The 27,375-nt window shown below is 45.9% G+C and overlaps 1 protein-coding gene across 1 annotated transcript in view; it reads right to left on the bottom strand.

Annotated features, from left to right (window-relative positions):
- Positions 1 to 27,375, bottom strand: part of IRAG2 (inositol 1,4,5-triphosphate receptor associated 2) — a 58,990-nt gene that overhangs the window by 28,973 nt on the left and 2,642 nt on the right. Inside the window, exons 3-17 of the mRNA XM_053406593.1 lie at positions 26,345 to 26,525; positions 22,816 to 22,920; positions 21,360 to 21,518; positions 20,201 to 20,318; positions 19,224 to 19,274; positions 19,039 to 19,116; positions 14,759 to 14,815; positions 10,738 to 10,797; positions 10,565 to 10,629; positions 10,360 to 10,462; positions 8,681 to 8,794; positions 7,005 to 7,097; positions 4,434 to 4,597; positions 2,387 to 2,501; positions 459 to 621 (exon numbers count right to left, since the gene is read on the bottom strand). Coding sequence (XP_053262568.1) covers positions 459 to 621; positions 2,387 to 2,501; positions 4,434 to 4,597; positions 7,005 to 7,097; positions 8,681 to 8,794; positions 10,360 to 10,462; positions 10,565 to 10,629; positions 10,738 to 10,797; positions 14,759 to 14,815; positions 19,039 to 19,116; positions 19,224 to 19,274; positions 20,201 to 20,318; positions 21,360 to 21,518; positions 22,816 to 22,920; positions 26,345 to 26,525 — 1,626 coding nt within the window. The remainder of the gene's footprint in view (positions 1 to 458; positions 622 to 2,386; positions 2,502 to 4,433; positions 4,598 to 7,004; positions 7,098 to 8,680; positions 8,795 to 10,359; positions 10,463 to 10,564; positions 10,630 to 10,737; positions 10,798 to 14,758; positions 14,816 to 19,038; positions 19,117 to 19,223; positions 19,275 to 20,200; positions 20,319 to 21,359; positions 21,519 to 22,815; positions 22,921 to 26,344; positions 26,526 to 27,375) is intronic.

Genomic DNA, 27,375 nt, shown 5'->3' with positions numbered 1-27,375 from the left:
AAAAGTTGTTTGAAGCACAAAAACACTTGGACAGTATCTAAAGAGATAGATCAAAAAAACATTGCATCTTCCAAGCAGCAGCATTTGAGGCACGAATTCTCAGATGTGTTCCAGGTCACAGCTGGGTAAGGAGTGTCAGATTGTTCTGCCTTCTTAATACATTGGGCTCCAATTGGATCCTTCAAATCACTCCCAATGCATGGACACTGGATAATTTTTACCCATTAATAAGCACATCTCTTTGCACAAGTAGATGTTCTGAAATTTTGTACTTCTCCGAATTTTGCAATATGGTTCTCGGCTCAAAATGAAAAACAAAACACAAAAATTTGATGGTAAGATTGGGTATTTTAGGATGAAACCCAGAGTGAAGCAAACACTCCCATTTTCATTCAGGCCAAAGAACACATGCCAGCTGCCCTTAAGTCACGGAAAGAGTAACTTCAAGCGATACTTACTGCTCTGGTCTTTAGCTTTCAGTTCCAGCACCTGGCAAGTGCGTGTTAAGTTTATATTTACACTCCGGAGGTTTGTTTGCTCAGCGATGCTCTCTTCCAGCTCCCTTTGCAAAGACCTTGCTTCCAGGCTGGCAGCGTGAAGGTCGTTCTCCTGATCCTTAGCCTGCGGGAGCAACAGCAAGTCAGCAAAGTTTGGAGGGACTCCCTTCTAGACGGCTCAGCAGACCTCACACAAACAAAAGCCGAAATGCCTTTGCTCTCTCTCTCCGGAAGCAATGAACTCCTGATCTGCCGCTTCATATATATATATAGTTTTAACACTCGCAGGATCTGTTGGTTTTCTCTGAGCAGACGTATGTGTCAAGTTGCTTCTTTCCTGCGTAAGGCACTTAAAAGCCACCAACCCTTCCTCTCAGCTTAGACTTCCTCTGCATTCAGAATTTTGCAAGTTCCAGTGAACGCACAGGTTCTGCTTTTCCCCAAACACACAGGATGCACTCTACAAGGGCTACCTTGCCAGCAACCACAAAGGTCAGGCCCTCTAGCACTTCACAGATGAAGATAAAACCCTTGTTCTTATTCCATCACCAAGAGACCTCTTCCCCAACACTGCATGTTGAAGCGTTACCGTTATCAACAGTTCAAAACGATCTCAGCAGCTGCATTCTGTGTGAAGCAGGGAGAAGAATACCAGGTTGAATCCTACCCATGCTCTCCAAGTTCACATGTATGTGCACTGAAGTTGTGATGTGCGATGCATGGTGCTGACCTTTAAAACCCTAAATGGTCTTGGTCCTGTATACCTGAAGGAGCGTCTCTACCCCCATCGTTCAGCCCGGACGCTGAGGTCCAGCGCTGAGGGCCTTCTAGCGGTTCCCTCATTGTGAGAAGTGAGGTTACTGGGAACCAGACAGAGGGCCTTCTCGGTAGTGGCACCTGCCCTGTGGAACGCCCTCCCATCAGATGTCAAGGAAATAAGCAGCTATCCTATTTTTAAAAGACATCTGAAGGCAGCCCTGTTTGGGGAAGTTTTTAATATTTAATGCTGTATTGTTTTTAAAGCTTGATTGGGAGCCGCCCAGAGTGGCTGGGGAAACTCAGCCAGATGGGCGGGGTATAAATAATAAATAGATTATTATTATTATTATTAACTCCCCTGCCTCACCCCTGGTCCCAAACTTGGCAAGACGTTGGCGATCTTCAATGGGATTCAGATTCATTGGAAGGACTGTAGTTCAGTGATAGGAAAACACCACCTTGCCTGTTCATATGTTCCTGTGATCGGAAGGTCAGAGAAGGTGCTCCTGACACCCAGCCCATGCAGGCGCTGAAGACGTGGGCTGTACATGGGTGTACGGAAATCCTTTACCTTCACCTTTTCACCTTTTAAAGTTTAAACTCAGCACAAGGAGCAGAACTCTGGCTTCTGCTGCCTTTAAGAATAGGGCCATAGCTCAGTTGTAGACCATCTGCTTTGCATGCAGAAGGTCCCAGGTCTATTCCTGGTAGGGATGGGGAATAAGACTCCTACCTGGAACCTCACATAAGACCATGCCAGACAGTGGAGACAATAGGAATAGCTTCCTATGCTCCCAGAGGCACTCAGGGGGCACTAGAGTCAGCTGCCTTTAAAGAAAAAGGAGAAGGAGGAAGTAGCTCTAGTCCCACCAACACCACAATAAGTACCTCAAAACAGGGGATGCTGAATCATTGCACACACATGCAAAGTAGGATATGGAAATCCAATTGCTACTCTGTAATAGGCTTGGTCTCTTTTGTCTCTGCCTTAGTTTTAGGCCTTCCTTCTCTGAGGTTCCAAACAAGACAATGTCTTCCACATCCTGCTCTTGTCCTCCAAAGTTGTCCTTCTTCCATCTTCCTGTATGCAAAGTCTTAAAAGCAAGAGCAGCACAACATGCTGCACTTACCCGCTTGCTGGCATCCTCAAGTTGTTGGGTTAGCTCTTGCAGTGCTGATCTCAAGATGCCTCCTTCTGACACAGTGTCCTCTTTCAGCCGTCTGGCCAGCTCCAGTTCATGCTGCCTAAGGGATATAAGGCAAGAAGAGCTTGAGGGCATGCAGAGGATTTTAGAGCAGCACTGCTCAGAAATGTAATTGCTTCCTCTTCAAATTCTGCTTGATGGTATATGGCCAGTCCAAACCTAGAAGCATTGTTGGGTACACCTGCCCATCTCCTACACCTGTGCAGGTCCACGTTCTTCTAGCTCCCTTTCTCCTACCAGGCATCTCTTCTCTGTCACCACTTAGAAGTAATTGGGCCCATGACACACAGGGACTCATTTGTCCCATTCAACAGAGTCGAATCCCTTAGTTTCAGAATTCAAGCAATTTCCAAAGTAGGAAAAAAAAATCAAGCATTATCGTCCCAACAGATCTTGCTTCTCCATTAGGTTTCCGGGGAGCCCTAAATCTAGCACAACGCAAGACATGTCTCTGTTCCTCCAGCTTCAGCTGAAATTTTCTCTCACACAACTCTCACATACCCAGCCCTGCTTGGCCTATTATTCTCCATTCTAGGATAATAGGATCATAGAGTAGGAAAGGGCCCCGAGGGTCATCTATTCCAATCCCCAGCAATGCAGGAATCCAGTCTACAGCCATTCTTGGGTGGGCTCCAACCACCAACCTTCTGGTTAACAGCAAGACATTGCTCCATGATGTGGCATCCAGCCAGGTGAAGTGACTCTGTGGCAACCAGATGCACCAATCTAGGGGGTGAGGTGTCTTTGGCTCCCTCCATGTTTGTCTGAAGGGAGCCCAGCTCCCTCTGTCAGGTGTGTGTTCAGGAGCCAGGCCCTGTGACCAATAGGACTTTGCAGGACTGGGGCCTTCCTAAGTTTGTTCTGAAGAGGCAAGGCGCGGCCTCACAACACCTGGTGGCAAGAGCTGGGAAGGGATATAAGGTCAGCATTTCCCTTCGGCTCTTTGCCACAGCAACACGCTCCCTGCCTTGCTGCATTTGGCTTCTTGTTTCCTGATCCTTGAACCTCGGCTTCTTGACTCCCTGCTTCTTGATCCTCGGACTCCTGACTTCTTGACTCCTTGCTTCCTGACCCTCGGACCCTCAGCTTCTTGACTCTTGGCTTCTGGACCCCTGTTCCTGCTCCCACCCCGCCATCTTGCCCCTGGTCCTGACGTCCCCAGCCGGGACTTCGATCGCCCGTGAACCCTCCATGTTGAGGGGGCCCAGCGCATCACAGCTTTAGCTCCCGGCTCTGCCAGAGCACTCATCCACCTCCAGAGGATGTGATGGCACACACATGTGATGCATGATGTCACACGTGAGCAACGTGCTTCAATCATGGAGGCAACCTGGTGCCTCTGGTGGCAACCAAACTCATTCCTTGAAGGTGCAGGTGTTGGATACTTAACTGAGCTGCCGTGGTCATTACCTTGACCTATTTAGCAAGCCTTCTTCTACAGATCCTAACCTGACAAATACAGGATTACTGTTTGGGTAGGAACCCAGGGGTATCATTCAGACTGACACCCCCCCCGGGGACTCACAGCAACACACACTCACACACACTCTACTGAAAACAAATCTGTTTTCTCTCAGTTTCTCATTTTCCAGTAGTAAGTTTAGTTTGCCACATTTTTGCAGCCTTGCAATTAAAAACCAGAAACACTCATGTGCAAGTTTTTCAGCATTCTGCTTCTTCTAACGCACACACTTTCCTATGCAATTTTGCCTTATATACACCTCTTCTTGCAAACCATTTCCCCCAGTATAATGCACTTTTCTATGTTGTTTTTGCCGGCACAAACGGCTTTCCCCTGGTGTACGTATATTTTGGTTTAAGAACTGCATAGCAAATCTCAAAGGACGTCTGTGTGTTTCGCTTTGCCTGTTGCTTCAGGAAGTGAAAGTTGCAATCTGAATCAAATTTCTGCCCCATCCCCAACACGCACATACTAAAAACTAAAAGAAGGAGAAGGGAGGGGGGAAATAACCTGGATGAAAGCGCTTTCTTCAAGTGCAGCTGTTCAGTTCTCATCCTCCTCAGGTTTCCCGCCATCTTTATCAGCTCCTTGTCCAACGAGTCCTTCTGAGCTTCCAAGAGATCAAGTCTCTGAAGCCAGAGAGTTCTTTTCTTCACCAGATCTTGCTTGAGCTCCTGTATTGACATTTTAACAAAAAAAAAGTACCCAATACAGAGTGTTCAGAAGAAATACTTAGCAAGCTATTAGCTATGAATGTGTGCTGGTTTAACCTGAAAAAGGCCCATTCCCATTTAAATTTGGATCAAATAAATAGAAACGAAAATTAACCTGAATGTAGTAATAACTGCAAAGTAATGCCTTTGTTCTGCTTTCTCTTTTGTACTTGCTCACTGGGAATTATTTTGCTGGAATGGTGGGTGGGGGGAGACAGACTGCGGTCCCTATGTTGGGGGATGGGGAAATGAAGTCACCTCACACACACACCCTAAAAAGTACAGCATTGCTGCAAAGGTCCTTAAGAAGAGGCTGGCTTGCAACCTGTTAGCAAAGCCACTTAAATAATTGTTATGTACTGAGTTGAATAGGATCCAAAATGCAACAGTCTGATTGGTCCTAGAACAATAGGATTCAGAATGCAGCTGTCTGATTGGTCCTAGAACAACAGGATCCAGAATGCAGCAGTCTGATTGGTCCACAGGAGCCACCCAATCCAGCTCCAGGTGGAAGTGAATCCGCAACCTGATTGGGCTACAGGAGAATCCCGGAATTAGCCAATCACTTGGGGCCCATTGTGTAAATAAGGTAAAGTCATACCTCGGGTTGAATGTGCTTCGGGTTGAGCGCGTTCGAGTTGCACTCCGCGGCAACCCAGAAGTAACAGAGCGCGTTACTTCCAGGTTTCGCCGCTCGCGCATACGCTCAAAATGACGTCACGCGCATGCGCGGAAGCGGCAAAACGTGACCTGCGCAGGCGCAGATGCGCCGTTGCAGCTCGCGCTGCATTCAGGATGCAAACGGGGCTCCGGGACGGATCCCGTTCGCATCCTGAGGTACCACTGTATATAAAGCAGACATTCTGGGGAAAATTCCATTCCTCCTCACCACTATGAGCTGAATAAAGAGCATGAAATCCACTCTCGACTCCAAGTATATTTCAATAATCAGGGTCCAGAGAGAGGACAAAATCTTGTTAAGACTTTTCAGTGCTCAAGAGGGTGAAAAACGGCACATAATTTGAGGAGAAAGGAATGGAGGTTTCATTTTCTTACTTGAGGCCTCATACATAGCAGGGAAGCATTCAACCAAATGTACAGAGGAAAAAGTCTCTCAGAACTACACAGCCAATCAGGGCACATCCTGCTTCAGCTCTGGCAGGGTCCTAGAGTCCTCCCGCCTCCTTCCCAAAGCCATGTTAGAGCTTTCCTAGCTTTGGGGTGAAGGTGGGAGGGCTCTAGCACCGCCAGAGACTGGTGCCTCCTTCCCATAACCCAGCACCTAACTTACGCAGCTTCGGGAAAGCAGCGGGGGGGGGGGGAGGTAAATTTTGGCCTTGCACAAGTGCCACAGTGCAGCGGTACCTCTGGTTGCAAACGGGATCCATTCCGGAGGCCCGTTCTCAACCTGAAAAGAACGCAATCCACATCTGCGCATGCGCGGGTTGCAATCCGTCACTTCTGCACATGCGCGTGACGTCATTCTGCGCATGCACAAGCAGTGAAACCTGGAAGTAACCCTTTCCAGTACTTCTGGGTCACCGCGGGATGCAACCTGAAAACGCGCAACCTAAAGTAAATGTAACATGAGGTATGACTGTACCCAAGTCTGCCACTGTCGGAAGTGCCAAAGCTCTTCTTTAACTTAAATGGAGGGGTAACCCCCCCAAAAAAAACCCCCAATATAACCTGAAATGGACAGGTGGGGGAGAGAAATTCAAACCTTCTGCCAAGCACCCTGGGGGGGGGGGGCAACAGGGTCCCAGTTCATTTCAGAGCAGTAGGCCCCTTTCTGGAAACACAACTTGAGATCAAGAATACGAATAAACTGAGTGTGAATGTTAAAAATGTGAATAACTGCTTTGTGAAAGCAGTTAAAAGGTAAAGTTAAAGGGATCACTGACCATTAGGTCCAGTCGTGGCCAACTCGGGTTGCAGCGCTCATCTCGCTGTATTGGCCCAAGCAGCCGGCGTACAGCTTCCGGGTTGTGTGGCCAGCATGACTAAGCCGCTTCTGGCGAACCAGAACAGCGCACGGAAATGTCGTTTACCTTCCCGCCAGAGCGGTACCTATTTATCTACTTGCACCTCATGCTTTCGAACTGCTAGGTTGGCAGGAGCTGGGACCGAGCAACAGGAGCTCACCCCGTCGCGGGGATTCGAACCGCCGACCTTCTGATCGGCAAGTCCTAGGCTCTGTGGTTTAACCCACAGCGCCACCCGCGTCCCTGTGAAAGCAGTTACGAAACCCCAAAGAGGGATATTTTTGTGCCAGTACACATCCCTGCAAGCTCTGCCCAAGCCCTTGTAATTCAGACAGTGGGGAGGTGTTCTAAAGCCCCCTTTCTAGCCATTCAGTAACATTTACCATGAGCTTCTCCTTATGGGCTTCTTGAATATTTGCCTCAAAGCCCTCTGCCTGCAGGACGGCTATTTCCTCCACTCGAGAAAGTTCTTGCTTCTGTAAAGAAAAAGGTCACGTCCCATGAACTTTTACATCTAAACGGTAACAGATAGGTAGCTGTGTTGGTCTGCCATAGTCAAAACAAAATTTTTTCCCCCCTTCCAGTAGCACCTTAAAGACCAACTAAGTTAGTTCTTGGTATGAGCTTTCGTGTGCATGCACACTTCTTCAGATACACTGAAACAGAAGTTGCCAGATCCCTCTATATAGTGAGAAGGTGGGGAGGGGTATTACTCAGAAGGGTGGTGGGAATGGGTGATTGGCAGATAGCTGTGATGAGCCTGTTGACGACTCTTAACGACTGCAATAGGTCTTACAGGAAAAAGCAAGGGGTGAGAAGGTGAAAAATGGCTTTGTCATGTATAATGAGATAAGAATCCAATGTCTTTGTTCAGACCAGGTCTCTCCACGGTTTTAAGTTTGGTAATGAGTTGCAATTCAGCAGCTTCTCTTTCCAGTCTATTTCTGAAATTCCTTTGTAGTAAAACAGCTACTTTGAGATCTTGTATATGCCATCAAATGCCAACAGTGTCCTTCAGCTCTCTATATTGGACAAACAGGCCAAACCTTACGCCAAAGAATAAACGGACATAAATCGGACATCAAGAATCACAAGACAGAGAAACCAGTAGGAGAACACTTCAATCTCCCAGGACATTCTATACAAGATAGACAAGATCTCAAAGTAGCTGTTTTACTACTATAGAAGGATCTGGCAACTTCTGTTTCAGTGTATCTGAAGAGGTGTGCATGCACACGAAAGCTCATACCAAGAACTAACTTAGTTGGTCTTTAAGGTGCTACTGGAAGGAAAAAAATTTTTTTGTTTTATCTAAACGGTAACACGCTGTTATGTACTGAGTTGAATAGGATCCAGAATGCAGCAGTCCGATTGGTCCACAGGAGCCACCCAATCCAACTCCAGGTGGAAGTGACTGATTGGCCTACAGGTGAATCCCAGAATTAGCCAATCACGTGGGGCCCGTTGTGTAAATAATGCATATAAAGCAGACATTCTGGGGGAACTTCCATTCCTCCTCACCACTATGAGCTGAATATTTTGATGTGGAACCTTAGCAACGAGAGGCTATTTGCTTCTCTAAAAGAGTTCTATGCAGTGCCTGTGAAGGAATAGGACTGTTTCAAAAGGACTAAGCTGCTAAACCAGTGTTTCTCAACCTGTGGGTCCCCAGATGTTGTTGGACTACAATTCCCATCATCCCTGACCACTGGTCATGCTAGCTAGGAATGATGGGAGTTGTAGTCCAACAACACCTGGGGAGCCACAGGCTGAGAAACATTGCGCTAACAGATAAGCATACATATCGGCAGCTATTATTTCCCTGCCTATCAAAAGCCTATAAGCAAACATATGTGGTGAAGAATCTAGATTTCCTGCACCACTCTAAATGCTTCTTTCAGCACTAACATACTGTGGATAGCTATGAATCGGCATAAGAAGAAAAGGATTTTCAGGAGAATGAGAAGAAGCATCTTGTTCAGGTTCTGAGATGAGCAAAAGCTTTGGAATGGTTTTGCAGTCTTCCATTTGCTATTCCACCCACAGTCTTTTTCCATACCAGTTTCTGAATGGTGGCCTTGAATTTTTCTCCCACTCTCTCCGGCCCTTGCAGGAGCAGCAAAACCTCCGCGTCCAGCGATTCATCCAGTGCAGTCCATTCGATTCCAGAGACCTGCATAGAAAAGCAATCAGAAAGGGGCCATTGTTAGGATATAGTTCCGTTCCACCTTAAAAGGGTACAGGCATGACTGTTGTGTGTCATATGCCTGTTTACTTCCAGCACAGAACTGCTGGGAACTGCCGTTTGTATATAGCTTTTGCATTTCAGCTGTTTTGCTGGAGACGAAGGGAAGTAGACATGTTTTTTCCTTTGTTCCTGCTGCTGAATAAAATGCTGTAATATACTGCTTACACATAGCTCTGTCCGCCTCTTCTGCTTGGGAAGATTTATTCACTCTAAATGTATCTGAGCCTCGTGTTGCTGATTGATGCTGTTCCAAGGGAGACCGATGATCGTCCGGCTGCCGGCCGGTGGCTGGAGCCAGCTGGGGGCCCGCCTGATGCCCCCGTCTCCCTGGCAGTATCCCAACAGCCATATGATACAAGCTCAACCATCTGCCAAGTCTCAACACTGGCCAGAGGCTACCCTGGACATAAACCTTTGCTTCCAAGTTGCGCTGGGAAAGTGCATCCGTTTGGCTGGATGTCACCGCACCACCAGTGTCCCTGGCACTTTGCAGAGTATGTGAAGTCAGGCCCCTGCCCCTAGAAGCTTCCAATCTAAAACCCAGCACCGGGGGGGGGGCAGTGAAGGGAGAGGGAGCAGGGGAGCTGGATGCAGTTGTATTAGCTGCATGTGCAACTACATGCTTATTTAGAAAGGTGCACTCGTTGTTCAAAGGCACAGAAATGTGCCAGAGATCTGTGTGACAGTCTGGAACACAGCAAGGTAGCGGTCTCTGTCTCACTTCCTAGTCACATCAGGGATGTCCAACTCCCAAAAGACTGCAATCTACTCCCGGATTAAAAAAACTAGCAGCAATCTACCCATTTTTGGGGGAGAGGGGAACCTAAATTGTTGAGCTTTTTTGGGGGGGCAAGCCACAGTTTACCATTTTTGGGGGCAGACTGCTGCTAATTCTTCTGTCAATTTTTTTGGGGGGGATCACATGCCATTGATTGAAAAAGAAGTAGTCCCACCAGCGGTAACTCCGTCTTCTGTTCTTGAAATACAGGATACAGGAAGGAGCGAGGGGGCAGGGCCAGATGCCCCTTTTCCCCAGTGGAGGAAAATGAGCCTGCGATTGACTTACTGTATTTTTCGCTCTATAAGACGCACCTGACCATAAGACGCACCTAGTTTTTAGAGGAGGAAGGCAAGAAAGAAGAATGCAACGCAAAGCCTCTTGAGCGAAGAGGCAGGAGCGCTCCGGCTGCGCTCAAGAGGCTTTGCGTGGCTATCCCAGAAGCCAGAAGAACAAAAGGGATCACTGCGCACAGATCCCTCTTGCTCTTCTGGCTTCAGCGATAGCTGCGCAGCCTGCATTCGCCTCATAAGACGCACACACATTTCCCCTTACTTTTTAGGAGGGAGAAAGTGCGTCTTATAGAGCGAAAAATACGGTATATCAACCAGCGGTCGACCTGTCGATCGCGTTTGACCAGTTGTACATTAGAGGAACTGGCTCTGGGGAACCAAGGGGGAGAAGCAGATAAAATACAATTAAAAACGCCCACCTCCGCTTGGTCTTGGGCAAGCTCCAGTTCGCAGTGCAAAGAGTTGGTCCCTTCAAGGATGCTGCTGTTGAATTTGTATATCAAGGGGAAGTTGAAGCCATTCCTAGCAGAAGGATAGTCAAAGAATTAAATCTGTGAAGCTCCAAGAGCGTCTCTCATTATAAGGGCGCTGAATCTCGCCCCCTTGGAGTGCAAAAATACTCACGAAATCAACTCCTGCTGCATTTGCTGGATGTTGTTCACCAGTTTGTTCTTCTCCACCCGCAGGGTCTACAGAAAAACACAAAGCTCTCTCAAGACACAACCTTCAAGCAACAACCCCCCAATGAAGGACTCCTCTTCTGTCTCCAGCTCCCAGACAAATTATGGCAACTGTACCTCTATTACGGAGGTGTATTCCTTGAGGGTAGACTTCAGCTCCTGAATATCCAGGTCCTTCTGCACAGGTGAAAGTGTTTGAATTAGAAGTATAGGACCAGAGAGAGAGAAAGAGAGGCTAAAGGCATTGAGACAATTTCTGAAGCCGACTCCATACCAAAAAAAAAAAAAAAAGCATTCCTAACAGATTGGCCTAGTTAAAAGAAAATTGTCATGGCCATGAAAAATGAGGGACTGATTTTTTTAAGAAGGCAGTGATAGCCAGAAAATGCTTGCTTGAAGGAGCATCAACAGCTTTTGATGGCTGATGGGTACTAGTTTTTGCACACACATTGTCTCTGTAAGGATATTTAGCCATTTGGATGCATCTTGGACCTGGATTAGAAGTCTGGCTTTTCCGTCTGGCTGGGAAAGAAGACTTTTGGGAAACTGTTGCTTTACAAGCCAGCAATGCATCCAACTATCTCCCATGGTCAGTTTGTACGTTGGAAAGAGATACAGGATTGCAGGAGGAGAGAGATTTGGTTCACATTTTAATGCAAGCCGGCCTAATCTGCACTTCCTCAAACAATACATGGACCAAAACATAGCTATCTGCCAACAAATTCACGCGTCTTCAATTTCTGCGATTCAGTTTTGCAACCAAAAAATGTGCAGCGAACTCCACATGTTAGGTGAAAGGATGCCGGTATTAGTGAAAGTAACATAAAAATGCATTGAAACTGAGGGAAATGGCTTGCAAAAATGTGCACCTTGGGCAAAATGGTGCAGAAAAATGTGTATATTAAGAGAAATGTGTATTACAAAGTTGAAGTTGCAGATTAATTTCCATGAAGGCTTAAAAATTAAAAAAAAAACACCAGAAACTAATGCAGAAATTGTCAATTCCAATTCAAGTCTGGAAAAAGGAGAAATGAAAATTGAGAGATCTGACTATCCCCAACAAAGACTCTCTAAGTCTCCAGGTCTTCTTTTTTTTGCAGAAACTTTTTTTGCTCAAACTTTCTGCTGCTCAGAGGAGTCCAGAAAATGGCTATTCAGTCCTCTACGTTGAAGATGACCTTCCACATAAAGTACTTCCAGGAGATTGGTCCAGATGACACAGCATCACCCATTCTGGTTGGCCAAGAACATGGGGCAAAGATGTGCCTTTGCCTTGAATGCACTCATTTGGGATCGTGCTTGTTCTATGACATTGCCAATGAACATAGAGAGAGATCCAAATGAGGCCTACAAGGACAAGTTCTGCATTCTGTCCAGACAGCAATTGAATGCTTGCACCCAGTTTAAAGTTTTAGGTGGTGCAGGAACGAAGAGAAAAATGCAGAATATGTTGACAGGAGACAGGAGATTTCTATCTGCAGGTTTGTGAGCACGCTCTGCACTTGGTTCTACATTTGGAGTTCAATCCCTAGTTTGAACTACACGCCTATTTTTCAAAGGGCCAGATAAAGAGGCCGTACCTCAATAAATCCAATGTGCTTGCAGAATGAGACTTTGCAGGCAAGTTTAGGGCTTCGTTTGCAGAATACCAACCTGACCCTCAAACCCTTGTGCCTCTCTTTGTTTTTCAGAGGCAGGCAAAGGAAAAGTGAAAGACAGATTGTACTGCAATATCTGAAACAAAGCCTCTTGCACTTTGCTAATATTTAAGTTAAAAATGACACTTTGTGTTATGTACTAAGCTCGGATCCTAGAACAATAGGCAAGTAGGATCCTAGAATGCGACAACTGATTGGCCTGCAGGAAAAGACCAATCAGGCTCCAGGAGGAAGTAAATCAGCCTATTAGGCTGGTAGGATCCTAAAATGCAACAACTGATTGGCCTGCAGGAAAAGACCAATCAGGCTGCAGGAGGAAAGCAGAATCAGCCAATCAGACGGGACTCATTGTGTAACTAATGTATATAAAAGCCTGAGGTTTGGGGGGCAATTCAATCACTGTTTTACAAGCTGCAAGAAAGAGCATGAAATCACTACAGGACTCTGAGTATATTTCACATTGCATGACGGACATGTGGCCCACCTGTGGTGGCTCCTTAATGTAAGGTTAGGTGAGGGTGGCGTTTCAGAGAGGAATGAGCTTAACCCTTTCCTTATCCTTGCCACCCACAATCCCCCCATCCCTGCTCTCCATCTCAAGGAAGTCAAGCTCAGACGCAGGAAACAAGTTGTTTCCACCTGCAGAAAGGCTTGCCAACACCCACCCTGCGCTTCCATAATCCTGGAAGATGCTCCACGTGGGCCAATTCATGCCCAGCATTATTTAAAACACCCCTGGCATGCAGGGACATGTGCCCAAATGGTGTGTTTTTACATAATTCAAATCAGCTACAGGTGCTTGCAGAAGGAACAAGTCAAAGCTATGCAAAACAAGCGTTCTGGAGAGGAAGGGAAGAAGATGTTTGCATGGTACACTCCTGGCATTTTCAGGCTTGTCGCTTTCTGCAGAAGATTGTACACAGAGCTTGCAATCTCCTGCAGCAACCCGATCCCCTTCTGCCACTCTGAAAGCTCAGTGCTGGGCACAGTCAGTCTAATTCGCAGCTTGGCCATGTAAAGATGCCAACTGGGTCACAGGGAAAGGACAAGGGAGACCTGCAACAAGAATGCTGCAGCGTGCTCCAACCAGTCACACCCAGTCAGGATACGCCATTCCACCTCCACCACCCCTGTTTTCCTCCCCCAGCTCCCACTATCAGCATTCTGTACCCACTAAGCATACTCTGACTGCATTGTGTGATTTGGGGTTTTTTGTACTACTGTAGTTTGCAAAGCCAAAGGATACACCTTCCTTGCACATGGATGATGATGTTTTGGCCAAATAGAAAAACGTGGCATTCAAAACATGAGTTTGCAATAATAATAATAATAATAATAACAATAATAATAATATTTTTTTATTTATACCCCACCCTCCCCGGCCAGAGCAGGGCTCAGGGCGGCTATCACCAGTAAAATTACAATAAAAACATAATAGGGGAAAAAACAATTTAAAATATAGGTTAAAGTGCAATTTAAAATGCAGCCTCATTTTAAAAGTAGCCCTTGGATCAAAACAGTAAGGGGAGGGAAAACATAAGGGTCAGACTGAGTCCAAACCAAAGGCCAGGCGGAACAGCTCTGTCTTGCAAGCCCTGCGGAAAGATGTCAAGTCCCGCAGGGCCCTGGTCTCTTGTGACAGAGCATTCCACCAAGTCGGGGCCAGTACTGAAGAGGCCCTGGCCCTAGTTGAGACCAATCTAAGCACCTTGCAACCTGGGACCTCCAAAATGTTGTCATTTGTGGACCTTAAGGTCCTCCGCGGGGCATACCAGGAGAGGCAGTCCCGTAGGTACGTGGGTCCTAGGCCGTATAGGGCTTTAAAGGTCAAAACCAGCACCTTAAACCTGACCCTGTACTGCACCGGGAGCCAGTGCAGTTGGTAAAGCACTGGATGAATGTGATCCCGTGGGAAGGACCTCGTAAGGAGCCTTGCCATGGCATTCTGCACCTGCTGGAGTTTCTGGGTCAGCTTCAAGGGCAGCCCCGCATAGAGCGAGTTACAATAATCAAGCCTGGAGGTGACCGTCGCATGGATCACTGTGGCCAGATCAGGGCGAGAAAGATAAGGAACCAACTGATTAATATGCACGTATGTGTACATAGGAGCCAGCTCTTCAGGCCCCCAATATAATATTTGAAGTACCCGGGCCCCCCCAAAGTTAATGGCCATTGCCACTCAAATGTGGTCATGTGATCGATTAGGCAGGGCGGGGCTTACCTGCCCCCCCCATCTTTTATTCAAGTTGGTATTGGTTGGCATCTGTCTGTCTCATGAGACCATGGAGGAGTGTGCCTTTGGGGGTAAAGTCAAACCGTTGGATAAATGGCTGTCAGTGTTACAGTGCGATGTGCAAATTCAGTCCTACAATCCTACTTAAACCTTCATTGCCAAAGCAATCTTCCCATGGCTTTCGCATCTGGCCCAGCAAAACACTGCCTAGCAAGTCTGTCTCTGCAGCACCACAAGAGCTACTCACCTTGAGGATGGAGGCGTCTTTATTCTCCACCGTCTTTTCATACAGGTGTACTTGTATCTGGAGGAGAGGAATTGAAATTACTGTTTTGCCTTATGCCTTAAAAAAAAAAAAAAAGTATTTCCGAAGTTGCTTCAGAGTGCAGAAGATGCTTTAAATCCACTCTGCAGGTTGTGGGCTGCAAAGGGTCTTGAGTGCTCAAACTCTGGGTCTTCCCAGAGATGTCTTTCTTTGCCAGTTTGGAGCTCCTCAACCCTGCTCTGGGCCCTTGCTTCAGATTCAGATGCTGCGATTCCTGCATTGCAGTGGGGATCCCTATGTCCTATGGGATCCCTTCCAACACGGCAATTCTACAATTCTATTATTTAGAATTGTTACGAGGTAGGGAGGTAGTGGAGGACAGAGGTGCCTGGCGTGCTCTGGTCCATGGGGTCACGAAGAGTCGGACACGACTAAACGACTAAACAACAACAACAACATTATTTACTTCCTCGACCAGGTACCAGCCACTCTGAAGGAGAGCCACCAACGAGTGGCTGAAAATGGTGGAGCCAGGTTGTGTGGCGAGTTCCCGACCCCTCCTCCAGCAGAAATAATGACACATGACACAATTATTTAATCATCATCATCATCATCATCATCATCATCATTTACTATTTATACCCCGCCCATCTGGCTGAGTTTCCCCAGCCACTCTGGGCGGCTCCCAATCAAGTGTTAAAAACAATACAGCATTAAATATTAAAAACTTCCCTAAACAGGGCTGCCTTCAGATGTCTTTTAAAGATAGGATAGCTGCTTATTTCCTTCACATCTGAAGGGAGGGTGTTCCACAGGGTGAGCACCACTACCAGGAAGGCCCTCTGCCTGATTCCCTGTAACCTCACTTCTCGCAATGAGGGAACCGCCAGAAGGCCCTCGGCACTGGACCTCAGTGAATGATGAGGGTGGAGACGCTCCTTCAGGTATATATGACCAAGGCCGTTTAGGGCTTTAAAGGTCAGCACCAACACTTTGAACTGTGCTCGGAAATGTACTGGGAGCCAATGCAGATCTCTCAGGACCGGAGTTATGTGGTCCCGGTAGCCACTCCTAGTCACCAATTATTAAGGTTAATGGGCTAAAAGGCCACAACTTTATTGGTTACAGGTGATGAACAGTATTGGCTTAGGCATTGGACCTAACTGACTATATCTGACTCCAGCCCATCTGCTTGAAGTCCAGGAAGGGTTAACACCAGTAGGGGGAGTCCTGCTGATGTACATCAACGAGGAGATCCCCTGGGGTCACTGCTAGGGGGCGTGCCTTGGGCCCTGGCCTCCATAGGCTTCGAACAGGGCCACACCCCCTGGAATCCTTTAATGGACTACCCTTCCATATGCAGGGCAGGTGATGGCGCTACCTCCCCTTTTTCCATCTACAGAACTTTCCAATGCCTAACCGCCAGTACCCAGAAAGTCGTGACGATTTGCTACGAGGTAGGCGAAAACCAAGTGGCTGGTGCCAATTTACCAAGTGGAAAAATTCCTACCAGGCCCCTTAACGGCGACCAACCAAGGTCCATAGCAAGGTCAAAGGAAGCAAACCTTAAAGGGCGGAAGGGTGGGAAAACCGGAGCAGCTGGCAAGCGGACAAAGAGGGAGATCCCCGGCTGCGTCCTGCCTTTAAGGGGCAGGCCACACCCCCGGAGCAACCGGCCGGAGGGTGATGATGCTACTGGCCGGCCGGAGGGTGATGCAGCCGTGAATCCCCCAGTCGTGCAGGGGCTGGCCTCCCACCCCTTGGGCACGTGGAGGAGCTGTGAAGCCCGCAACCCCACCTCTTCCCTAAGGGGGATTTAGCATCAACAAGGTATGAACTGCCATTGATACTGATGAAGGAAGAACTGGGCTGTCTTCCTGCCCTGGATTTTGTCACTAGCTCTGCTGCTCCTCCTGATCTCAGGGCTGGGGAAGGCCTTCAGGGGATGAATTATCTCTTCATCAAGGGCAAGAGAGAGAGAAAGCCACTTCCGACCTCGGGAGGAGGTGGTGTTGCGGGCTCACGCCCCCAACACATGCGCAGTAACCTGGGGGAGTTACCTAGTTGATGTGCATCAGCAGGGCTCCCCCTACTGGTGGTTAACCCTTGCCGGTCTTCATGCCATCAGGCTGAAGCCAGATAGAATGATAGGACCAGTGCCTAAGCCAATACCGCTCTTACCTGTAACCAATAAAGTTGTGGCCAGTTTTAGCCCATTAACCTTATTTATGGTGTCCTGTGTCGTTATTTTTATGGGACGCGGGTGGCGCTGTGGGTAAAACCTCAGTGCCTAGGACTTGCTGATCATAAGGTCGGCGGTTCGAATCCCCGCGGAGGAATGAGCTCCCGCCGTTCGGTCCCAGCTCCTGCCCACCTAGCAGTTCGAAAGCACCCCTAAGTGCAAGTAGATAAATAGGTACCGCTTTATAGCGGGAAGGTAAACGGCATTTCCTTGTGCTGCGCTGGTGCTGGCTCGCTTCGTCAAGCTGGCCATGTGACCCGGAAGTGTCTTCGGACGGCGCCGGCTGGCGGCCTCTTGAGCGAGATGAGCACGCAACCCTAGAGTCGGACACAACTAGCCCATACGGGCAGGGGTACCTTTACCTGTGTCGTTATTTACCACTGGGGGGAGGCGGGAACTCGCCACGCAACCGCCACTGACGTCAACAAGAGGTTGTGGCTCTTCCAAACAGTGGAGGGAGACACCCAACTACAGTGGTACCTTGGTTCTCAAATGCCTTGGTTCCCAAACGCCACAAACCCAGAAGTAAGTGTTCCAATTTTTGAATGTTTTTTGGAAGCCGAACGTCTGATGCGGCTGTTGGCTATTGTTTCTGGGGCCCTGCCCCAATCAGAAGCCGAGCCTTGGTTTTCGAACATTTCAGAAGTCAAACAGGTACCACTGTAACTTGTTCCATCAGCACTTGAGCACTGGATCTGTCCCTGCTCTCGTTTCCCCTGTGCACCACCTAAATCTGTTCTAGGGGTTATCCCAATGCTCCAGAGCAGATTTGGGGGCTGGACATGCAGAGGGAGAGAAGAGGGGGAGAAAATTCAACTACGCACATTGTAGTCCTTGCACTGACAGAAGGAGTTAGCTGCATACTGCACAGAATATGCACAGAAGAGAACTATACAGCACTGTTATAAGAACTGTTAACTTTAAGAACTGGAGCTTGATCCTGCTTTTTCCTCCTCCCTCCTGTTTCTTTTTCCTTGCATGTGATGTCTCATCTTCCATGTCTTTTTAAATTGGGAGCCTGAGGGGACTTAAGTACTGATTTTTGTATGCTGCTTTGAAAGCCTTTTTGGGGGGCCATAAATGCCACAAATAAAATATAACCCCCAGGTCAAAAGGAGGAGCTTTTAGAAGGAGTTAGAAGGCTCCATCCAGTCCTTTATACTCTACATGGAATGTCCGGATAAAAATTTAAAAATAAAATCAAAAATCTAATGTTCATATTCTCAAAATATCTGACATCAGGAGAGTTTTAAAGGGCAAGTTGATTTCAGCTCTAGTTGTGAGAGAAGCCAATGAATTCATTATGGTTTTTAAATGACATTCTACCTTGGAATTTGAGTGCAAAATTGCAAAAACGTAAGGTTTACATTGAGGAATCTGACCTATTTCAGTTTGGCAACTCAGATTTAAAAAGAGTGCTCATTTGCTTACAGGTAAGTTGAGTGACGCGGGTGGTGCTGTGGGTTAAACCACAGAGCCTAGGACTTGCCGATCAGAAGGTCGGCGGTTCAAATCCCCACGACGGGGTGAGCTCCCGTTGCTCGGTCCCTGCTCCTGCCAACCTAGCAGTTCGAAAGCACGCCAAAGTGCAAGTAGATAAATAGGTACCGCTCCAGCAGGAAGGTAAACGGCGTTTCCGTGCGCTGCTCTGGATTGCTAGAAGCAGCTTAGTCATGCTGGCCACATGACCCAGAAGCTCCCTCGGCCAATAAAGCGAGATGAGCGCCGCAACCCCAGAGTCGGTCACGACTGGACCTAATGGTCAGGGGTCCCTTTACCTTTACCTTTAAGTTGAGTGACGATTTAAGCTGAAGCATCTCTTAAAAAACAAATCTTAAAATAAAAACTGTACAGTACCCTATAACACGCATGCACACACATGCTTAATCCTTGAGGAAAAAAGAGTCCCTAGCCCTCCTGCCATCTTGCTTATAGATGGCACAGTGAAATATTTGGCATTTGAAGCCCTCCATCGAACCCTTGCTTCCCCACACTGAAAATAAGTGTTGCAAGCACCTACTTGGAGTTCAGCCATATTTCTTGACAGCTCTGAGATCTTCTTCCGGAGACCATCCGAATCCAGAGCGTGCCTAATATTCTGGATTAAAGCAGATACTATTTATTATGCACAGCAAGACTAGCCAGCAAGACTTTTCCCAGCGTATGAAACTGTCTGCAGACAATTTGAATGCAATTCACACTTGCCTCTTCTTGTAGAGATGAGATCTTGAGAATGAGGGACTGATTCTCCTTTTCCTGGTGTAAAAAGGAAAGGAGGAGGGTGGTTTGAGATACTGCCAACACACATACACCCACCCACACAGTTACTGAGGGCCACTATACATGACTACCATGCAAATATTGAATGTTTTCCCCATCCCACCCATGGAAAACTCAATTTATGGAAAATTGGGGATGTCTTGGGTTATAATCAACATACATCACCACAAAGCTTTAAGTCACACAGTGACCTATATATAGGGTTGACTGACAACTGTCAATTTCAGTTTCCACATTTGCATATCAGTTTGCTCCCTTTTTCTTAAGTCCTTATGAAAGCTCATCAGCATTTTAGTGCAATTTGTAATACTGCATACGCATTTTGTCAGACACACACATTTCCCTTAACATAATGCATTTTTGTATGTCGTTTACATTACTATATAGCTATTATATTTTAGTATACATTACTTGATTGGGGAACCGCACAGCGAAATTTGGAGAAGTGCAAATTTCAAAGGACTTAATGCACTGTTAGGGACGTGGGTGGCGCTGTGGGTTAAACCACAGAGCCTAGGACTTGCCGATCAGAAGGTCAGCGGTTCGAATCCCCGCGAAGGAGTGAGCTCCCGTTGTTCAGTCCCAGCTCCTGCCAACCTAGCAGTTTGAAAGCACATCAAAGTGCAAGTAGATAAATAGGTACCACTCCGGCAGGAAGGTAAACAGCGTTTCCATGCGCTGCTCTGTTTTGCCAGAAGCGGCTTAGTCATGCTGGCTACATGACCCGGAAGCTGTATGCCGGCTTCCTCGGCCAATAAAGCGAGATGAACCCCAGAGTCGGTCATGACTGAACCTAATGGTCATGACTGGACCTAATGGTCAAGGGTCCCTTTACCTTTACCTTAATGCACTGTTAAGCCTCAGTCAATAAACACTGTCTGAAACAGTTCAAGTCCACCTACTAGCTGCTTATTCTGGGCTGCTGTTCTCAGCCTTTTTTCCTCTGCAGTATTCAGGTTATTCTTTGCTTCCTCCAGCTCCTCTTTTAAGGTTTTCACTCGAGCCACAGACTGCTGGAAACTGAAAGAACCAAAATCACCAACCCTGTTATGATGAGCAACATGCCGTTGTTATAGGGCATTTTAGAAATGAAAAAATAAATTAAAATAACAATAGACCGGCAGGATTTTCCTACTCTGAGTGACCGCCTCCAATCTGGCAAGAGGAAATGAAGACATTTGGATTGCTGTGTCCCTGCTGCTTCAACGACATGGCATCAAAATAAAAATATGTATAGCAGCCATTAGCAGAAAGGGTTGCAGCTCAGTGCATGAGCACCCATTTTCCATGCAGAAGGTCCCTAGTTCAGTCCCTGGCATCTCCGGGTACAACTGAGAGAGACTCCTGCCCCAAACCCTGGAGAACTTCTGCCAATCAGCACAGCCCATACGGAACTAGGTGGACCAATGGTCTGATGCTGTATAACGTAGCTTCCCATGTTGCTAAATCAGTGCTGGCTGCAGGGTTTGGAATAAGGTTACTAGATTTTTTTCAATGAATCTGGGGACAGTATCAATCAATCAATCAATATTTTTTTTAAAAAAAAAAGAGGGGAAAAGTTATTTTTAAAAAAGAAGAAGTAATATCTTCTCTTCTGTGGTCTCGTCTGTTGTGCGGCCTTCCTCTGGGTCCCAGCCTTTCTTGGAGTGCTAGCTGTGCTTCCTCCCTCCCTCCCTCTCCCTCCTTGCACTGTGATCCCCTACAGGCTTACTCAGGAGTAAGCGTTAGCAGAAACTCCCTCCTCCTGCTGCTGCCCTGCCTGCCTGCCTGTCCATCTCCTGTGCAGGCATCGTCCGGCAGCTGCCCATCCGTGCCGGTGGCAAGCAAGCAGGAGGAGACGTGCTTAGGGAAGATCAGCTCGTCTCCTGCTCACCTCTTATCTGCAATGGCCAACCAGATGGCCATTGGAGAAGATGACCAGTTCCACTCCTCTCCACCCAACTGCTCCAAGTTTTCCCCAACCAATGGAGAAGATTTAGGGGTGGGGAAAGTTCTGCTGCACCTGCAGAAGAAGTTCTGCTCGTGCATTTGTTTAGTTGGACTCAACCCAAAGTGTCCCACCTTTTTATCTGATTATTCAGCTCCACATTGTCCTCCACTAATCTGTTGTTGGTCTCCTCCATGGCGTCCAGAGCTGTCTTCAACTGGTTGTTCTCCTCTTGAAGTTTCTGATTGCTGAACTGAAGATCTGCTACGCAAGTGATCAAGTCAGAGGTTTCCCTGGATGCACAAGGAACAAAAGGCCCTGATCAGCTGCCATGTCTGCATTCTTCACATTTTGATGGGAGGGTTCCAGCTGCAAAGATCAAAACCCAACGTCTCCCATTTCTTTTGCATCTTTCCAGCTGAACTGCCATCCCCAGCACCAGCTGTGGGTAGCCAGCTGCCCTCTGGGCCTGAGCACCCCATCAGAAGTGGCTTTGCACCATGCTGAAGTCCCCATTTCCTCATCCTTCCCAGTCAGTAGCAGGGACAGCGCTGTTAGGAGGCTGCTTTCCACTCTGTTAACTTATGTTCCTCCAAAATCCTCTCATATCTTTGAAATCCTCCATCATTAAAGCTTCCCTTTCCACCAACCCATGCTTGTCCCTCAGCTGCAAATGCCAGCAAAATGCAGATTGGGTACCTGCCCTACTAATGCAAATAATGTTTTTAAAAAGGGGGAGGCATGAATAGTTCATCACCAATACCATATCATGGCATCACTTCCTAGCCCAGAAGACGACTAAATTATTCGTGTGGTGTATGACAACGGTCTCATGGGCTACACCAGAGACCGCTCCAAAAGGCTGATAAAACAAGAGGATTTTGTCCGATAGTCATATTTGAAAAGAGAGGGGGACTCTGTGACCACAAAGGGATTTAGCATCGCACTCTCAGATTAGAAAGTGGCCTAGCATAGAACTCTTTTGGGAAATGTGTTTTAAAGTGACAATTTAGCAAGTATAATTGTTTAATCTCTGTATGTATATCGCTGAAGGGTTTAACATTGGAAAATTCCATTGCAGCATACTGAAGCTCTCTGATGAACTGTTGATGTTCTCTGCTCCTACACGTGAGTGTTTAACCTTAGATCACATGATCAAGGTATTCAATTGCAAATCTCCATCTTGAAGGGAGTTGTCTGTTTAGTCTTCTCTCTGGGAGCCACAGAGAACAAAAGAATGTGATAATGATGCCTCTCAAGGAGTGCATAAGCTTAGCCTGGATGCAGGCTAATATAGGCTATGGGAGAGACATAGCTTTGATTTTTGCTCTGATGGTAAGTATGTTATGTATTTAAGAAGAACCACCTATGCTTGAATATGCATATGCTTTATACAACTTTCTGGATGTATCATTGTCTGTTTTGTACCTGTTTTGAAGAAGTTCTGGTTAGCAAAGCATTGATTCATATTTATGGGTCTGGACATTTTTTTATTCCAAAAGGGTTCAGTTTTTTATGCATCCAATTCCTTCAAATAGTGCAATATTGATATCTGAAATAGCTTGTAAAAATATTTTAAAAGCGACTCACAAGTCTCCTCTGGACACATCGCCACCAAGTGCCTCTAGGCTTCCGGAAGTTACATTCAGCCTCACAAGAGGACTTTTGGCTGAAAAAAGAGGTTTCTGGTTACAGCTCAAGAGACAAACATTGGTACAGAGCATTTTGGGTTTTTTTCACTTTCTGTTGACATCTCCACACAACACATCACCCTCCCTCCACCCTTTCTGACCTTCCCCACACCTCTTGCAGTTCCTCCAATAATATCCCAGGCTATACTTTCCAAGCACTTTAAACCCACAGTGAACATTCTCTTCCCCTCACTTCCCCTCCCATGGTTGGAGAAGATTCCTTCATCCATCCCCCTCAAGCACATTTGTCTTTGCATTCCCTTCACTAATCCTCTGCATGCACTGGCTATTATATTTGCCAGAAGCTCAGCTCTGCCCTCACTGGTCTTGGAAGGATCCTTTAAAAAAGTCCTATATGACCGGAGAATTTGCACCTGTCCATTGGGGGATATAGGAAGCCCCGAACACATATTTTTTAGATGTCCCTTTTACGATGAGGCACGTAGAGAAACCATTGACCCTCTGCTGGTGAGGCTTACTGACCTCTCGGTAAAGCAAGAATTTGATCTTCTCCTGTTAGGCAAAAGACCACAAGACGACCCGGATTGTCGCCAGATTCTGCGCACAGATCTGTAGGCGCAGACCATCCCCCAATTCAATCTAGTTTGTTAAGAATATTCCCAAACCCAGATCCACGGGCGACTTTGAGTCATTTCTCTAAGGTAGTCTATTTTAAAGTTTTTAATGTGTTTATATGCCTATCACATTTTTAAACTTTAAAATCTATTCTTGTATATTGTTTTAAATGCTGGTTTTGCTATTGGGATTGTAGTTCCATTTCTGTTTCTTAAGCTGGTCTCTGACCGTAATAAATTTCATGTTCATGTTCACTAGCTATTTGCAAACCCCTTTCAGCTGCAGGACACGAGTCTTAAGCTATATGCTGCATCTAGTATACTTTTCAGTAAATTAAGTCTTCCATAATACAGAGAGCATCTGATACCTGCCAGTATGCTTTCTCTGGTTGTCTCTCTAGCAGATGGTTCTTTCCTGGAATGAGAAAAAAACCCCACATATTTATTTCCTGTTTTAACATGAATTTAGAGTTTTAACCAAAAACAGTTTTCATCAGAACTATGAACTTTTTTTCTTTTCAGAATTATTTCAGTGTTGGAAAACATTCCCCCCCCAAAAAAAAACTGCTTGCAAAAAACAGTCTTAACTCTGTAGCATCACATGAGCCCTCATTGGGTGAGAACATTAATGACAAACGGGTTTCAAAAAAGGAACAAAATAATCACAAAGTGGTTCTTTTTTGAGGGGGTGGGAGGCTTCATTCCTCCTTAAACCATTAGTTTAATTATAAAAGCTGGAAGCAGAGGATACTTAGAGCAGCTCTGCATTTCACTACACAGAAGAGGTCACTAGTTTACTGCAACAGCAGCTCTGGATAAATTCTCGCATAAGCACAAAACCAACTCAGTGTTACATTTTGCCTGTCACATCCTTGATAAAATATGAGCCACATGGGATAATTGTGATGATGCAACAGCCTCCCACTCCAGTAATCCAAAATTGCGGACAACAACTTAGTACAGTGGTACCTTGGTTCTCAAACTTAATCTGTTCCAGAAGTCTGTTCCAAAACCAAAGCGTTCCAAAACCAAGGCGCGCTTTCCCATAGAAAGTAATGCAAAATGGATTAATCCGTTCCAGACTTTTAAAAACAACTCCTAAAACAGCAATTTAACATGAATTCAACTATCTAATGAGACCATTGATCCATAAAGTGAAAGCAATAAACAATGTACTGCAGTCACACAATCAGTCAATCAGTAGCTGAACTGGGTTCCACACAGTCACAAAAAGAAAACAAAATGAGCTGCAACAACAAAAACGCAAAATAAATAGCAAAAATAGGCAGGCCCCAGCGTAACACTCAAAATGGAAGTGTGGCACTCAAAACGGAGCACGTTCAGCTTCCGAAAAGGTTTGCAAACCGGTACACTTACTTCCGAGTTTGCAGTGTTTGGGTTCCAAGTTGTTTGAGTACCAAGGCGTTTGAGAACCAAGGTATCACTGTACTGAACACTTCAGCTAGCAAACAGCTTCCTTCCCCTACTCGTACATTTTCTGTTCTCGTAATTGTGCTCTCTCTCACAGACATATCACATAAAGGGGAGAATCTTTGGGGGGTCCAGCCCATGAAGCAAGCCTAGCAAAATTTAGCACAGTGGTTCTCAAGCTTTTTCCTCTGAACTACACTTTCAGAGTGAAAATTTGCTGGTGCCCCACCAAATTTTTTGTTATTGGTAAGAAATACATGGGGGAGGGAGGCACCAACTTATAGCAGTGCTTGATTTATAACACAGAACAAAACTTCTTTATAATATGATCATGGGACATCCAGAAAGTATAATGCAATGCAGCCACATAACAGGAATCATTCCCAAATATAATAATGAAAGTGCCTTCTCCAGCACCCTGTTTGAACAGCGATTTTGGGTCACAGTTAGGACCACTTCACGCTTGATCACGCTTGATGCTTTTGCTCTCATTTTGAAAAACACCTACCCATATCAAACCAAATATTGAACCAAATAATGAAAAAGTGCATTTACTTCCCCCAAAGAGTCCTGCATATTATTAATGGTTCTGGGAATTGTAGCTCTGAGTCGTAGACCATGGGTACTTTGGGCAAAGGCACGTGCATTAAATGCTTGCAACCCAAGAAGCCTTGCAAGACCCAGGTCTGGTTGGAAGAAACATGGACTTTATTGGACTAGAGCTTCTCCGAGATTTGGTGTTTAATACCAAGGACTATCAAAAAAGCCGGCAGAGAGGAATTGAGAGAGAATTAAGAGCCTCGGACGTGAGGTCTCCAGGCTGAGAGTAGATTGATTGATGGACGATTATTGGGGATTGGAACCGGGAAAAGGGGGGGTGGAGTTTGGGAATCCAAAGGGTGTATAATTATAATTTGTTTTGCTTTTATTTTGTTTTGTTATTTGTCTGAGAATTGAGGAAATCGTGGAAGGGAATTTAGGTCGACTTTAGGAAAAGGATTTAATAATAAGCACGGATGTATAATTATTGATGTTTATAAGGCAAAATTGGTTTTTCAAAATGAACTAAATATAAAATATAAAACATAAAAAGGTTAAAAATTAGGGACAAGAACTTGTTGAACTGTTGTTTAAATATTGATGTTTATAAGTTAAAATTGGTTTTTCTAAAATGAATTAAATATAAAAAGGTTAAAAATTGGGGACAAGAACTTGTTGAAACAACAATCTGAATTGGAATACAAGAGGGGGAGGTATGGGGAAGTCAGGGAAATATGTCATTGAAAATAAGGACGTTGAATTCTATGTGTTTTTTAAAATTTTTGTTTCGGTTTTTTTTTTATTTTTTGATGTATTATAATGGAAAAATCTTAATAAATATCATTAAAAAAAAAAAGAAGCCTTGCAAGACCCGTCAGTTACCAGCTTCTCCTGCAGTCGTCAATCCATTCCTTCATGATGGCATGATACGTTTCCAAGTCCATGGAGATGTCCCTTTGATCAGGATCAAGCATGTTGCACAGTTCCTCGAGACTGCTGTCCTCAGAACTCCGGCTAGTTGTGTATCTCACAAAGTCAACTAATTTGGAAACAGCCACTTTGCCTAAAGACAACAGTAACAATGAACACTGAGAGCTTGGCCACACCTCCCTTTTCTCAGCTGCTCCCCCCTGGAAAAACTCGCTCTTTACCGCTGACTCAGAACAAATGGCAACCGGGTTTGCCATGGATTGCTGTTCGTTACGATTAGGGGTAAAAAGCAAGTGGGAATGTTCTGAGACTCATGCTTTCTAGGTACGGGACAAGCAGAAGTGTGGGCTGTTAAGTATAATTGATTTAATTCACACAGAAATGAACCAAGTATGTGCATTAATGAAGATTTAAAATAGAAAATGGCTAAATGCGTATTGCTAACATTGGAGTTTTTCCACAGTAGTTTTTCTAAGGGACTCTAAGCTCCTAAATGGGTTAATGATTACCTTTCTGCTCCCCTACTGTTGTAACCTTAGATCATGTGATGAAGGCACTGAGTTGCAAATCTCCATTCTGAAGGGAGTTGCCTTTGTGTCTTTTGTCTCAAGGCACTGTGAAGTAAGGACATGTAAAAGACTCCCTGATAGAGAGAGAAAACAGTTCCAAGCTAAAATGGATGCTGTGGGAAGAGACAGACCCCTGGTTCTAGATCTCTTAGAATTATTTCATATTTCACCCGGCTTGTGCCAGACAGCACAAGACATTGCACGGATGTTTTGGGTGTACATTTGAAGTTTTAATTTTGTTTCGAACGTTCTGCCAGCAAATGTTCGAATAATGTTTTTAAGAGCCTTGACAATGCTTCGTTTCCAAAAGGAGTCAGTTCTTTTACTTCCAGTCTCTTCAAACTGTGCAATATTAATACCTGCAACACGGATGAGCCCATAGTCAAAGCACCAGGGGTTCGCAGGTCTTGTTTC

Source organism: Podarcis raffonei, chromosome 10, assembly GCF_027172205.1.
Source record: "Podarcis raffonei isolate rPodRaf1 chromosome 10, rPodRaf1.pri, whole genome shotgun sequence".
In the NCBI taxonomy this organism is placed as follows: Eukaryota; Metazoa; Chordata; class Lepidosauria; order Squamata; family Lacertidae; genus Podarcis; species Podarcis raffonei.
The sequence above is the reverse complement of the archived record's forward strand: the minus strand, read 5'-3'. Positions and strand labels throughout refer to the sequence as shown.